A 16,769-nucleotide genomic window follows, 5' to 3' on the forward strand; every position below is an offset into this window, starting at 1 on the left:
ACAGCAGTGAATCTAGTGTAGTGGAGGTTGGCTCCACCATGTCCCCTTTTATCCTGCTCTCAGCACCCGCCCCCCAACACTCCCCCTTACTTCCTTTACCTGGCACAAAATGAACTTTATGGATTGTAGAATCCATTCTTCAGCATTTACTCAAAGAATAGCTCGTAGCGGCTTCATTAAGGAAGCTACAGTAAGAACCGAATTCACACTGAGTCTGGTGCTCAAGATTTGGCCTGGGAAATTTATTAAATAGACTGAGTTCTTGGTAATCTAGCCACGAAAGGATTATTGAGCTTTCAACATCAATTTGCTCAAAAATATAATATGGAAATTTGTGGCTGCTTCTTGTTTATGCAGTGCTAGCCAGGCTGAACAAGCTCAGGAGTCCCAGGCCAAGATGTTAATAGAATGTAAACACTAAGGCTGAGCTGTTTATTAGCCTAGGTGCTCAGGAGACCGTAACCTCTTAGTTACACAAGAAGCACCATCATCAAATTATTAATATTCCATGTCAAATAAACTATATTATGAGAATATTGTGTTAAGCACTCAAAAATCAGAAAATGCTGGCCAACATTTTTAACCTTGAGTGTATGAAAGTCAGCTCTGAAATTCACTTCAAAGCACCAGATTAAAGGAGCCTGATTTCCAGAAGTCTGACAACACATTGAAATGTCATTAAAGTCAATGTGAGTGGTACTTGTGAAAATCAGGCTACTTTTACTTATATGCATAAATATGGATTTAGGAGTCTAACTTTCGGCACTTGGGTTTTCAAATGTTTAATATATCTAGCTTGCGTGTGCCTTGACTCACAGAGAGGGAAGAAGATTGGGTAAATAAGAAACCAAGAACAAGATTTCTTTTTAAAAGAAAGGAAAACAAACAAAAATGGGGTTAACCTTAAATAATAAAGCTAAAAAGCAAAAAATCAGTCAAAGTTAAGTATAACTTTTAAGAGTAAAACCAAACAAAATGTAAAAAATATTGGAAAATCTTATTTTCTAATACATAACATGTCACTGTGAAGCAAGCAGCTGATGTTTTGACCCCTGTAGATCTCCCTCTGAGCAGGAAAAAAACAACAACAAATATGCCCATCATTAGTTACAAATTGAAATGTGCATGTGTTTCCTCGGAGGGCCCCACTCACAAGCTTAACTATAAAAAATGAAAATCTCATGCTATTGTATGTTAGGTACAAATAAAAGGGAGATGGTACGGTATGTATCAGATTCTCTGTTTTTGCGTTTGCGAGAGAGGAGGACTGGTATCCAACTGGTATAGTCTTGCTCACATTTCTTAATCACTGGTGAATATTTGGTGGGTACACAAAAGCCAAAGCCAGAAATAGTTATTCTGTTCTTGTATTCTTAACAGCAATCTCTGGCATGTAGTTCTTTCCATCTCGCTTTCCCTGCCTCAGGTATGCTCTCCACTGGCACCAGCGTCAAAGTGATAAAACAATGAGGAAATGGTGCTAAACAGAGCTGGTCTGAAGCTGAAATTTCCACTATGCATGAAATTCTGATATTTTGACATTTGTTTTGTTCCAAACTGGAATGAAAAGCCAAAATTTCAAAATTTCCCCATGAAATGAAAACTCTGATAAAAATGAAGTCAAGATTATCGAAATGTTCTGGTTCAGCACTATCAAAACATTTTATTTTGACTATCATTTTGATTAAACTTTTCTATTATATTAAAATATTATAATGTTTACATACTATGAAATATAAAATATAATTGTAATTTTAATTCATGTTTTAATATAATATGGAAGTCTAAATGAAATGAGAAAAAACAAATTATTTCAACATTGTCAAATCAAAATGTTTTGACACTGTCAAAATAAAACATTTTGACTTTTTTCCCATTGAAAATTGTATCAAAATCGACATATTCCCACCAAATATTTAGATTTCCCACAACACGTTCCCGCAAAAATGTTCAGATTTTAACAAGACTGCATTTTTGGACATAACATTGTTTCAGTTAAAAGGTTTTGGCTAGCTGTAGTGGGGAAGGAAATTGGTACAAGAATGAGAAGGAGAAGAAACAATTTGCCTGTCTAATCAAGAAGAACTTTGAGGGTGAGTCAAATACAAGTTAGGAAAAAAATATCAGAGAGCGTTTACCTGGACTACAACTGGTGGAGGGAAAATTCACTGAACTAACATACAATTCTGCTTCTGCTCTACCCTCACAGAAGGTGATAATAAAACTCCCATTGATTTAATCTGAAGCATGTCTGGACCCCAAAATATTATGCCACCAGAACAACATCTCACTGGTTAACTATAACCTAAGGCCATTACACTGTTTCTACCAGCTTCTGAAACCTCTCTTTTCTGTATTAACCCTTTCACATGAACCACCTAACTAAATAGGGTGGGTACCCAGGATTCCATCCTGTAACTCTTATGACTTACTGAAGTCAATGGGACCTCCCATGTGAATAAAGATTGCTTGAATGAATAAGGTTTGCAGCACTTGGGCCTGGTCTACACTGGGGTGGTGGTGATGATGTGGAATCGATCTAAGTTACGCAACTTCAGCTACGTGAAGAACGTAGCTGAAGTCAATGTTCTTAGATCTACTCACCGCGGTGTCTTCACTGCGGTGAGTCGACTGCTGACGCTCTCCTGTCGACTCCGCCTGTGCCTCTCGCTCTGGTGGAATACTGGAGTCGACAGGAGAGCGCTCGGTGGTCGATTTATCGCGTCTAGAGTAGATGCGATAAATCAACCCCTGCTGGATCGATCGCTGCCTGCCGATCCGGCAGGTGGTATAGACAAGCCCTTGGTCTCAAAAGAACCATTTAGTGACTACAGATAGAATGAGGAACACTGGAATACAACATGACTGGCAAATTTTAACAAATGCTCACTAATCATTCAAAAAATGTGCTTCTTATTTATCAGTCACTCCATAAACAGCTTCACTAACAATAACACAAATATTGCTTTAACATCTCTTGAAAAACAGAGGTTTGGAGCATTAAGACATAATATTTGCTGTAAAGTCTGCAAGAAAATTCTGTGCATTTTGTTTAGCATTGACTGTTTTTATGCTGTTAACAGGTTTGAAAAACCTCCCAAAGGCCCTTTACTCTGTGTAGGTTTTGAAATTGAACAATGTTTATCTGTCTGGTCTCCTAAAAGCTCTCTGCTGTTTCTTGATATTATTCCTCAATTTATCAGATGCTGTCTCCTTCTTCAACCCTTGCACACGTGGTAGATTGTTGCTTTTGACTTCTCTACTGCTGCTCCTCTCCATCTACTGGGGTACTAATTTTCCTAATTGCTGGTGTTGCAAAAAAATCAATATATTTGTGTAGAGAACATAGCAACAACAAAGAGAAGAGGTCAGCACCTAGGCCAGACTAATGCCTGCTGACAGAGTCCCAAGAATATGGACTTGGGAATGGACAGTAAACAGATGCACTTAGATCAAAACTTAAATGAATTGCTGGGAGAAGCCAAGCAAAGGACTCAGGGTACCATAGGACAGACAAGGAGATTCAGCCATATAGATATGCAAGGGAAGGAAAGGAGGATTACAATAAAATAAGGATGTAAGGAGGAAAAGCAGAATGATAAGTGGCAAAGAAACCTGACTTTATTCATTTGACTTGCATTAAAATCAATGACCAAATTCTGAAAATGCAGCCAATGGTAAAAGTCAGAGGACAGGAGGAAGACTTTTCAAGGAACAGGGATGGAGACTGAACAAGGATGCGGATGCTGAAGAAAAAGACTGAGAATAACACATTGAATTCAATTCTATTACATTACTGTAACATTTGTTGTGATATCAGACACTGACCCAGAGAACATTAATCCATTCAAGCATCTTTTTTCCCATTTCACATGTTTTGAGTACATTTTTCCAGATGTTCAGATACTAAGATATAATCCACTGACCAAAAAAAAAAAAGGGTAAAAGTGAGTTAAAACTGAGATTATGTATAAATAATTTAAGAGTAATAAACATCACAAGGATGTTATACTCATCCCCAAAAGCAACCATTATAAACCAAGATATTTCAGAGTTAAGAGTCACTTAAAAGAAATCCAAACATGTCAAGGTATAGAACTGCACAACTATAGCACCAAAATAACCTTAACTCTGCCCTGTAGTGATATTAAGAGGAAAAATAATCTTTAAAAATCACTTTAATCTAATCTGGAACCACAAATATTACAATACTTTTATTGTAAGAGTATAGTCACTATAATGGAAGCAAAGTGAGTGTGTGTGTGTGTGCGCGCACACATGCATGAGAGAGCATGCACATACATGTTTTCTATTAGCTTCAAAAGAACATATATTGGCCTTCAAGCTCAGTGCCTGGTTAGATGAGGAAGTTTCTCAAGGTGATAGTATTTCCTGTCATTCTTGAAGTACCATTTTAGATCTGTGATACCATGTAAGTACATATATCTGAGGAAATAATACAGAAATATAACTCTTCTGTATATATCCCTCAGGTTTGTAATGTGCATTTTGAAATCAATGCAAAGAAAAATGACCAGTTGATAATTGTTTATTATTTATTTATTTATATCCCCTGTCCTGGGCAGTTTACAATCTACCTGCATTCAGATTGACCATTGGATTTGTTGATAGAAAAATGTTGGTCTGTAATTCAGATATGGGGTTAGACGAGGGGAGTAGGAGGGGAGGATTAGATGACCTCTTAAGGTCCCTTCCAGCCCTACAATTCTATGATTTCTATCATCCCTTCTACACCTATGAAAGGAATCATATGTGAGTCAGATAAAGTTTTATATTTGATTCAGGAAAACAGGAAGCTTTTTGGCATTGTTCATCATGCCCCAAGATCCTAGCACAGTGATAGCCGAAATGACTAATCGGGTCATTGTCAATGTCCATTGGTGTAAACAACTGAGAGCTGGTCAATGAAATGTCACACTGCACAGTGCTGAATGGTTGTGGGACATTAGGGAAATAGCTGATGCACATTGCTAATTGTTACCTAGCAACAATAGGTGTTGGAAGCAGGCAAGTGGGGGAAGGAAGGGACAGGAGTCAGACCAGCAGCAGCAGGAAAATGTCATTTCTTGCAATCAATCAGCACCACGAGTGTTAACAGAGTGGAGAAAAATTCTAGCTTGGGGGCTTTAACCTGCATCCTGTGTTAAAGTAATATTGTCACTAAGTACTTCAAAAATACAGAGTGTAATATTCTGGTCACTGGACTGATAATATTATTATCAACAGACACTATCAGTGGTGTCATCAGGCATTCTGCATCTCAAACTCTAAGTGTCCTTTAACCTTGTTATTTATTAATGAAGCAAAAGAGGCAGGCTGCCCATCAGATAGACTCCCCACCTATCAGAGGGGTAGCCGTGTTAGTCTGGATCTGTAAAAAGTGACAAAGAGTCCTGTGGCACCTTATAGACTAACAGACATATTGGAGCATGAGCATTCGTGGGTGAATACCCACTTCGTCAGACTCCCCACCTAGTGATTCATTCTGACAGGATTCCAAGAGCTGGGAAGGAATTTTGCTGGGATGCCTCCTGAGAAAGTCTGAATGACATGATCACAGTATTGTGGCAGATATCAACAGAATGGAAATGCAGAACATGAGCAACTTTTACTGCACAGAGCTTCCAAAATGATTTGCATACATTTTTGAAGGCTTTTCGTTTTTTCTTTACAAAGGGAATTTGGCGCTCAGGAAAGATGTGGACTGACAGCACTACAAACGGATGCTCACTATTTATCTTTATGAAGAATAATGTACAAACAGTAGCAGCAGCCTGTAAACCACCACATTGCCTTTGAAGGGACCACATCCACTTGAGGGAGGCTTTTTCAATCTCTATGTCAGTTCAATCAAGCATCCTGTCCTCATTTTTGAGGCCCCTCCACGACTCCACTTCTCCTGCCTTGTGTTTTTAAGAGTCACCCTCCTTTGCACACCAGCAGTGCAATTCTTCTTCACCCATTTGTGTACTTCTCCCACAAGCACCTCTGAACTAGTTCCATGACAAAACTGGTGCATGGAACACTCTCCCCCCATGTCAGACCATAAAGTCACAATCCTGATCTACTTCAAATCCTTCTCAAGACCCCACTTCTGCTACGATGTCTGTGGTAAACCACCTACAGATGTCAGTACAAATTAGTGATATCAGAAATAAACAAAAATATTCCCATCGTAAAACTTAAAAGAAAAATTATTTGAACCACATGTTCCTATCATCCTTGTCCTCCTTCCTCCAGTTTTTGTTATGTTGACTTATTGCTTCTTGTCTTAAATTAGACTGGATGCTCTCCAGGGCAGGAATTGTCTCTTACTATGTATTTGTACTCTGCTTAGCACAGTGGGCCCCAATTTCAGCCCTGCTGTAATTTTAATAATGAATGGTAATAATAATAAAGGATGAGAGGTATGAGATGACTGATGTATCAGGGAGGGAAGGAAATTTATTGTTCAGCTGGTTTGTTTGTTTTTTTATTTTGTGGGGTTGGATGTAAAGTAATGGCTATTTTCCCTCTATTTCTTGACTGAGTTAAGTTGAGAGAGAGAAAAATAAAAGCAAAAACCAACCAACCACCACCACCACCAAACGATTAAAACTCAAATAAGATTGCTGAGAAACAAAATCATATTTTTTCCTGATACAACACAAACTTATCTGGCCGTAATTCTGATTCTCAGTGGCTTAAGCCCATAGAGCAGGGAGAACGGTTGTATCACTCAAGAGATGATGTTCTAAGGCAGGTCAGATCCAACAAAAAAATATCTAAAGAATAACCCACATCTTTCCCTGCTATTCCTTTTACATAGGAATAGCCTATTTTGCCTCCAACACCTTCTGCCAGTCACCAGAAATGCACAAAGCAGATGGGACAATGATCGTATCTTCCAGCTGGATGGCTACAGTACTAGGTCAGGATCCTGGCAGGATCCTGGGTGCAGAGACATTGACTTTCTGATTTTTCAGGCAGTGGTCAACCCTGCTCCGCCCCAGGCCCCACTCCCATTCTATCCCTTCCCCAAGGCCCCACCCCGCCCCACCCTTCCTGCCCATGCTCCACCCCCACCCCACCTCTTCCCACTGCCGCTCTGCCCACCCTGCCTCTTCCCATGTTCTGTCCCCTCTCCTGAGTGTACCCCACCCTCACTCTGCCCCTGCTCCTCCTCCCCCACAGCGCCTCCAGCCTGCCACTGAACAGCTGATCCTCAGTGGGTGGGAGGTGCTGGGGGAAATGGGGAGGAGCTGATCGACGGGGCCCGCCGGCACCCACTATTTTTTTCCATGCGTGCTCCAGCCCCAGAGCACCCTGGAGTTGGTGCCTATGCCGGGGTGGATACAATGGATGAGGCAAGATGGAATTCCCAGAATACATCTGCACAGGACGTGACAGAATTTAGCCCTGAGTTTGCTGTCATATAACTATTTTGTCTTCTAGGCTTTCCATATTTGTATCTCATACAATACCTTCTCTTATTGTAGTCATTAGAAATAAAATAATTGGTCTGATGTGTTTGACAATATTTGTTCCAGCATCTAATAGGCAAATAAATAATATGGCAGGGAAAATAAGTAGAACCTACTTCCATTTAAGGGGCTACTCAGGGGAGAAATAGTGAAAAAGATTAATAGAAATTGAAAAAAATATCAGAAATGTAGATGATCCAGTGATTTGGAATCATTGTCTCAAGAGTCAGTATTGCTTTAATGTTTGCCATTACAAGGACTCTATAAAGGGTAATCATCTGTATTACTGCAATTTAATTAGGCATGGAAATCAGCTGGGACTATACAAGCCATTTGCTCTTGCAGATGTCTCTCACTACCTAAGACTCAAATTAGAAAAATTCAAGCTTTACAATTAGGATTTCAAATCACTGTGCAAAATCAGAACTGCTCTTAAATGCTTGAATCCATTGGAAAATCCAAGTCACAGCTAACATTTGCTAAACGAATGTAGAAGTATAAATTATAAAGTAGTATTTCACATTTTAAGAAATACAAATGAGACACACAGAGATTAGTTTCTCAAAAAGGACTGAGGTACAATGTCTGAAAGTACATCACAGTAAGTAATTTAGAAAACTGGTGAGCATGCATCCTGAAATAATGAAACAGCAAGTGAAAAATAGTGTCAATCATTTCTTGCTATATTAAAGGCCACCTGTAGGTCCTTCTCCAGAATTAGATCATATGGAGTGGTCTTAACCATGGCATACCATGACATTTAAATATGAAATAAGTGAGAACATAGACCTTTTCCAAGTCAAATATATATATATATATATATATATATTAGTAGATCATGTTGACTTCTGTGTGTTGATAAATGTTAGCTTAAACCAGATTCTGCAAACTCTACCTATGTGCTTAATGTAAAGCATATAGGTTATTGTTTGTAGGATCAGGGACTTAATAGCAATGAGTGAATAGGCTCAATTAAAAGTAACGACACTTTGAACCTTTGCCCATTTTTAAAACCTGAATAGAACCATTTTTAATTATTATTAGTAGTAGCAGTACTACTAAGGTTTGAAATGCTCTGATATACTTCTCTGCTTGACTTTACACTTCTGCATTGGAGCTGCTGTTGAAAGCAAAACTCCCAAATGACATAGTAATTTCCGGCTAGGATCAGATGCACAAGTTTTGGAACTCTCATGAAAAACTGATCTTTCTATCTAGTTCTTATTCTGTACCACAGCATTTAAGAACCTTACAAATTTTAAAAGGCACACAAGGGATTTCAGATTCTCATTAAATTTCTAGTCCAGTTTGGCATACTCAGAAAATGTTTAGAATAGTATCTACTTTTGGATGCTTATTCAAACCAAAAATGAATATCAAACTTTTAGGATTTACCTATTGATAATAATGACTTACCAAGCCTACATCTATTTAGAAAAATGAACTCCTTCCTGGAGAAAACCATTCTGTAACAACAGGCATGTAATTTAACTAGCATGTAAACATGTGACATGCCCACTTTACCAGCCAGACACAGTTAATGAATCAGTTTTGAGAAGTACTCTTTGCAGTTCTTACTCTGTTACCAAAGACTTGCTTAATATTATTCTGTGCTAGTGATAACGTATGCTCAGGTGCAAAACAGATAGTCCCCCAGGATCTGTGATATGATAGAATATTTCAAATTCCAGTTTGAATAAACCGTAACAACCTTTTATGTTCTTCCAATAATAAAAAGAGGCCCCTGTAGAACAAAAAAATAAGCAGCAATCTGAAGTTGTCTCACTTAAAGGGCTGTATTCCAAGCAATTATCTATCACATTATTGCTACTAAATACGCCTAAATATTCTCCAGCACACTTACCTCTTTTTGTCGGTACTTAATTGCCAGCTTCAATCGTGCAAGATCATTACCATTCTGTTCTTCTATCAAGCTATTGTCGTCTCTGTAATTGAGAATAATTTCCAATTCCCTGGAACTCCGTGTCTGATCCAGGAGGTCTTTTGCAAATTGCTTGCATTGACGCGACAGCTCTTCATATTCCGACTTAAACTCATTTTCCACCTTACTCAGTTCCTGAAGCTCCCAGCTGAGTTGAAATGCTGTAAGGAAAGGATCCTCACTGGACAACGCAATCAAAGATGGACTTGCCAGAGCCTTGTAAATGTTGAGTCTGGATCGAGAATGGCGAAGGCTGTCCACATCTGAGCTTGAGACGCATTCAACACAGTTGCAGCGGACTTCATGTGGTCTAGGTACAGAAACCCCCTTCTGTACAAGAAGTTTTATGATCTCATAATTGTTCGTATGGGCAGCCAAAATAATGGGTGTAATGTCTGGTGTGAATTCTGAGAACTGCTTATCCAGCAGCATTGGTGGCACCTGTGCAAAAAAGTGAGAAAATTTATAGACTCTTATTTCAACAGCAGCAACAGTAAATTAAGCTACAGATAGTTCTTCTTGTAAAAAGTTGCACAAAACAATTTGGAATTAATATTCTATTTGGCAAATGCAGCTCCTTTTTTGATTCATAAATTGTGATCTTTTCACAACATCTGTTTGTTATTTGTAATTGTTGAATTAATCCTTTGCGCTAACAAATTGTAGCCTATGGTTATTCTCAAACTATCGGCTACAGCTTTTCACAATATCTATTTGGGCTGTGTGATGAGTCACTTAAGAAAGATTGGTTTGTTTCTGGTCCCTGATGAGATAATCTAAATTTTATAATGAGGAGGCATGGCTCTAGAAATCACTGGGGCTTTGAGTCTCCCCGTCAGAGAGAAAAAGAGGTCCCTGCCATAGTGAGCTTGCATTTGTAAGGCCCAGTCCTGAATACACTAATCATGACACCTAATAATAAGTGTAACTGAAGGAAAATGGGATGGTTTGTAGGATAGGGCCCTAAGTAGATAACATATAAAGGACAGACAATGAACAACACAAGAGAGTTTTAAAATACTCTTCCTTTTTTTTGTGTAGGTTTTTTGTAAACCCTTGTCTCATAACTGTTCTTTGACCCTTATTAATTTTCCTTGTATACAATTCTATAACCTATACTCCTGGGGAAATTCTGCACCACTGTGCGTGCACAGAATTTATGTCCCCCATAGATTTCTTTGGTTCCTCGCAGAAAAATGACTTTCTGATGGGGATGCAAAGGGAAGCCACAAGAACGGTCATGCGACCCTCCCCAGCAGTATATTTTGGGTAGCTGTCAGAGAGGTAAATCATTGTGGGGCAGGGGGCGGGACTGGGGAACACCCAGCTGGTGGCTCCTACCCTCCTGGGCTGGGGAGGACGGGACTTCCTCTTCCCCTTCATGGCATCCGGGGCCATGTCAGACCCACCCCCGGATTTCTCCCCCAGCTGTAGGAAGCTCCTCAAACTCCCCTCCCCCCCGCACTTCCTGCACCCATCGCTTGTCAGCTGCAAGGGGAGGAATCACTGTACAGGGAGCTGCTCCCCCATCTGCCCAACCCCTGTGCATCCAGACCCCCCCCCATACCCAGACCCTCCAGTTGAGCCTCACCTCCCCATACTCAGAACCCCTCCCTGATGAGCCCCACTCCCCCTGCACCTGGATCACCCCAATGAGCCACCCACACCTGGATCCCCACCCCACTGAGCTGAGCCCCACTCCCCCCACATCTGGACCCCCAGACTGATCCCCCTACACCTGGACCCCCCTTCTGAGCTCTATGCCCCCACACCCAGACCCCTCCCCGCTGAGCCCCAACCACTGTCACCTGGACCCCCCCCCCACTGAGTCCGATTACCATTGCACCCAGAACCCTCCATCAAGCCCCTGTGCATCCAAATCCCACCCGCACGCGGATCCCACATTGAGCCAGCCGCATCCAGATTGCCCCACACAGAACCCTCTCAACCCACACCAGGCCCCTCCACTTGGATTCTGCCTTGCTGAGCCTGCCTGCCCACACCTGGTACACCTGGCACAGAGGGGCAGGGCCTTGGGGTGTTTCTGGGGCAGGCCCAATACTTGCGCTGTGTCAGAGTTGGGTGCAGCCTTACCACTGAGTCCATGTCCTGGGGTGGGGTGGGGGAGCTTCACAGTGATCTCCCAACTCTGTGAAGCCAGTGGCCTGTGCTCCCCAGTGCCATGCTGGAGCCTCCATGTTTATTTGACAAATAATATTTGCATACTTTTAAAATATTGTAATATTTTTTGGTGCAGAATGTCCTCAGGAGTAAACCTACCCTATATTCTTTTCTATCTTCCTTCTCTTTTGGAACCCCGGCTTAACTTCTGTTTTCCCAGTCCAGCTATTAAAGTGCCAGTCAAGAAAGTGACCTTGTAACTATGACATCCTTATACTCCACATTTGTTCCTCTTTCACAACTTCTGATTCATTGTTTTTAGCACAATATAAAATGTCACCAACTGCTACCAGTCCTAGTTGATCCTGAAAATGTGTCTACTTTGTACATCTTTACTAGCTATAAAGAGTCTGCAATCAGAACTTATCCAGCAGTTCTACTAAATATGTATATATATAATGAAGAACAGCTTGCTCTTGTACAGCTTTGCAGTGCTGAGAGGAAGGGAAGTGTGAACTCAGCACATACAACTTCGAAGGCACATAGGAAGCAGCTGTTTACAGCACCAATGCGCTATTTTTACAGTCACTTTGTAACATGGTGCACAAGGAATGATTCCCCCCGCCCCCCACTGCTATATAAACAACACAAAGAACATTTGGAATGGTGCCTGTGATGCTTCCCGGGGGTACCCAGCATTGGGAGGCATCTCGCCACCACCTGCCTTTAACATGAGGAAGCCTTGTCTCTGCCTCCCAAACCCACTGGCCATGGGCAATACCAGCAGTCGCCACGCCTCACAGGCCCCACTGTCACTCTACAGGTTAGTGACAGGCACACTCCAACCCCCGAGCCTTCCAAGTGTCTCCCTGGAGTGTCCAGCCTCATGTCCACTGGACACTCACAGCATTCACCGATCCTCTGCTTCCAAAGAAACAGTTACACTTCAGCTTACCCGTACCACCTCAGATCACTGCTCCTCTCAGCACACAGCACTTAGACATGTTTACAGTGAAATCAAGTATCAGTTTATTATCAAAGCACAGAGATTCATGTAGAAGTATTGGAAACAAATGGTTACATATAAAATAAAACCATTGTATGTCTTCTAGAGCTTAGACTTAATTAACAGGATTCTTTACTGTCTACTACAGTATTGCTCACCCAAAATTCCTGCTGCAGTTTTGCAGACAGTTTGGCTGTGACCCTTCTTTCATCAGACAAGCACATGTGTCAGTTTGCTTCCTAGGCAAAGGACTCGGTGTGTTTCTTTACACTCCAGAGCAATCCTTTGTCTTTCTTCATAAACAGGACCTCCCACTGCTATTTATTTCTTCCTGTAGATTTCCTCTCTTGTATATTTTGCAATCTCTCAATTCGAATTGGGCTAAGTATGCGACATACAATATACAATACACAAATGGACAGAAAGGGAGATAGGTGTCTGTTACCTCCTGCCGTGAAAGAACATTTCTGAGATATGTCATCTGTTGGTGACCTGCCTTAACTCCAAGACCTTAAGAATATAATTTTCAGTATAGATAAAGAAGCCCTTAAATATTATCTGTACATATATTTCACAACAATTATGATGACCAGTGGGCTCCTGGCTCTCAGTAGATACTTCACATGCTACCCTTCAGTGAACTATTACGCAGGGGATTCCTGTAAAACCCTATGTACCCTCTTGCCCCCTGCCAGCTAGCACCAAGAGGTCCTTGGGTCACAGTGCCTCTTTAAAAAGGAAAAGGGATAAACAGTTGAATCAGAAAGTTCACCTGAAGCCTGGTGAATAAATAAACCATTGGAGAAGGGAAAAGATGTCTGAAGGAAGTGTAGTGACAGCAGAATGACCTCTATAAGGTGAAGAGAGACAGTGCATAGGCATAAGAACCTAAGAATGTCCATACTTGGTGAGATCAGTGGTCCATCTAGCCCAGTATCCTGTCTTCCAACAGTGACTAATGTCAGATGCTTCAGAGGGAATGAACAGAACAAGGCAATCATTAAGTGATCCATCCTCTGTCACCCAGTACAAGTTTATGGCATTCAAAGGTTTAGGGACATGTGAAGCATGGGGTTGCGTCCCTGACCATCTTGGATAATAGCCATCAATGGATCTATCCTCCGTGAGCTTATCTAATTCATTTTTTAATCCATTTGTACTTTTGGCCTTTACAATTTTACGTCCTTATGTTTGTTTTAAACCTGCTGCCTATTAATTTCATTAGGTGACCCTTGGTTCTGGGGTTATGTGAATGGGTAAATAACACTTCTCTGTTCACTTTCTCCACACCATTCATGATTTTAGATCCTCTATTAAATCCCACCTCAGTTATCTCTTTTCTAAGCTAAACAGTCCCAGTCTTTTTAATCTCTCCTCATACGGAAGCTGTTCCTACCCTTAATCATTTTTGTTGCCCTTCTCTGTACGTTTTCTAATTTTAATATCTCTTTTTTGAGATTGGGTGACCAGACCTTCATGCAGTATCCAAAGTATGGGTGTGCCATGACTTTGTATAGTGGCATTATGATATTTTCTGTCTTATTATCTATCCCTTTCCTAATGATTCCTAACATTTTGGGGGAGTTGTTTGGTTTTTTTTAAATTGCCACTGTACATTGAGAGGATGTTTTCAGAGAACTATCCATGACGACTCCAAGATTTCTTTCTTGAGTGGTAACATCTACTTTAGACCCTTTGATTTTATATGTAGATTATGTTTTCCAATGGGCATTATTTTGCATTTATCAACACTGAACTTCATCAGCCATTTTGTTGCCCAGTCACCCAGTTCTGTGTGATCCGTTTGTAACTCTTCACTGTCAGCTTTGGACTTAACAATCTTGAGTGTTGTCTGCAAACTTTGCTATATCACTGTTTACCCCTTTTCCCTGATCATTTATAAGTATGTTCAACAGGATAGGTCCCAGTACAGATCTTTGGGGGACTCTACTATTCACCTGTTTCCATTTTGAAAATTGACCATTTATTCTTTTTGTTTCCTATCTTTTAATCAATTACTGAGCCATGAGAGGACCTTCCCTCTCATCTGATAAAGGCTTACTTTGCTTAAGAGTCTTTGATGAGGGATCTTGTCAAAAGGATTCTGAAAATCTAAGTACAGTATCTCAACTGGTTCACCCTTGTCCACATGCTTGTTGACTCCCTCAAAAATGCTAATAGATTGGTAAGGCATGATTTCCCTTTACAAAAGTCATGTTCACTCTTCCTTAACATATTGTGTTCATCCACGTGTTTGATACTTCTGTTCTTTACTGAAGTTTCAATCATTTTGCCCAGTACTGAAGTTAGGCTTACTAGCATGTAATAGTCAGGATCACCTCTGGAGCTTTTTTTAAAAAAAATTGGCATCAAATTAGCTGTCCTCCAGAGGCTGATTTAAGTGATAGGTTACATACCACAGAAAGTAGTTCTGCTATTTCATATCTGAGTTCCTTCAGAACTCTTGGGTGAATACCATCTGGTCCTGGTAACTTATTACTGTTTAATTTATCAGTTTGTTCCAAATTTCCTCTATTGACACCTCAATCTAGGACAATTCCTCAGATTGGTCACCTAAAAAGAAAGGCACAGGTGAGAGAATCTCCTTCACCTACTGTGCAGTGAAGACCAATACAGAGAATTCATTAAACCTTGTCATCCTTGAGTGCTCCTTTAGAACCTTGATCGTCCAGGGCCCCACTGATTGTTTGGCAGGCTTTCTGCTTCTGGTGTACTTAAAAACAATTTGCTGTTAGTTTTTATGTCTTTTGCTAGTTCTTATCAAATTCTTTTTTTGCCTAATTATACTTTTACACTTGACTTGCCAGAATTTATGTTCTTTTCTATTTTCCTCACTAGGATTTGACTTCCAATTTTTAAAGGATGCCTTTTGCCTCCAACCACATCTTTTACTCTGCTTATTTATTATTATTATTATTATTATTATTTGGGGTATACACACAGTGTGAGCCTCCATTATGGTGTTTTTAAATGCAGCTTCCAGTCATTTCACTCTTGTGACTGTTCCTTTTAATTTCCATTTAACTAGCTTCCTCATTTTTGTTAGTTCTCCTTTTTGAAGTTCAATGCTACTTTGGTGGGTTTCTTTGATATTTTCCCCATTACAAGGATGTTAAATTTAATTATATTATGGTCACTATCACTGAGCAGTTCAGCTATATTCACTTCTTGGACCAGATCCTGTGCTCCCCTTAGGATTCAATAAAGAATTGTTTGTTCCAGGACTAGTGCTCCAAGAAGCAGTCATTAATAGCGTCTAGAAATTTTATCTCTGTATGCCATCCTGAGGTGACATGTACCCAGTCAATATGGGAATAGTTGATATCTCCCATTATTATTGGGTTTTCTGCTTTTGTTGCCTTTCTAATCTCCTGGATCATTTCACAATCACTGGTCAGGTGGTTGGAAGAGAATTCTTACTCCTATACTCTTATTATTCAAGCAAAAAAATTTTATCCATAGAGATTCTATGGTACAGTTTGATTCCTTTAAGATATTTGCTATATTTGACTCTCTGCTTTCTTTCACATATAGTGGCACTCCTCCACCAGAGAGACCTATATATTTTGTACCCTGGTATTACCATGTCCCACTGTGTATCCTCATTCCACCAAGTTTCTGTGAGGCTTATTATATCAATATTCTCATGTAATACCAGGCATTCAAGTTCACCCATTTTAGGATTTAGACTTCTAGCATTTGTATATAAGCACTTATAAAAATTATCACCTATATAGTTGTCTGCTTTCATGTGATGCAAGTAAATGACACTTTTTTGTTTGATTGGTTCTCTTCAGTTCCTACCAGTACTTTATCAATTTCTAGCCTCTCCTCTTTACTAGGATACAGAATATCCCCTTTAATAAACTGTCCCCTAAGGGATGCCTCTGTCTGAACTGTGTGCTCCTCTGCACCAGTTGGCTTTTCCCCAGCCCTTAATTTAAAAACTCCTTTACAACCTTCTTAATTTTACATGCCAGCAATCTGGTTCCCTTTTGAATTAGGTGGAGCCCATCCTTCTTGTATAGGATTCTCCTTTCCCCAAAAGTTCCCCAGTTCCTAATAAACTTAAATCTCTCCTCCCAACACCATCATCTCATCCTTGCATTGAGACCCTGCAGTTCTGCCTGTTTAATTGGCCCTGCGCATGGAACTAGAAGCATTTCAGAGAATGCTACCCTGGGAGTGAGGAAAC

General features: G+C 40.3%; 1 protein-coding gene across 1 annotated transcript in view; it reads right to left on the minus strand.

Moving 5' to 3' along the window:
• The window catches only part of TRPC4 (transient receptor potential cation channel subfamily C member 4), a 195,585-nt gene that overhangs the window by 83,474 nt on the left and 95,342 nt on the right, over positions 1 to 16,769 (minus strand). The window contains exon 3 of the mRNA XM_029911965.1: positions 9,349 to 9,867. Within this exon, the coding sequence (XP_029767825.1) occupies positions 9,349 to 9,867 (519 nt within the window). The remainder of the gene's footprint in view (positions 1 to 9,348; positions 9,868 to 16,769) is intronic.

The sequence above is a fragment of the Terrapene carolina genome, unplaced genomic scaffold, assembly GCF_002925995.2.
Source record: "Terrapene carolina triunguis isolate 2854851 unplaced genomic scaffold, T_m_triunguis-2.0 Scaffold139, whole genome shotgun sequence".
NCBI classification, from domain to species: Eukaryota; Metazoa; Chordata; order Testudines; family Emydidae; genus Terrapene; species Terrapene triunguis.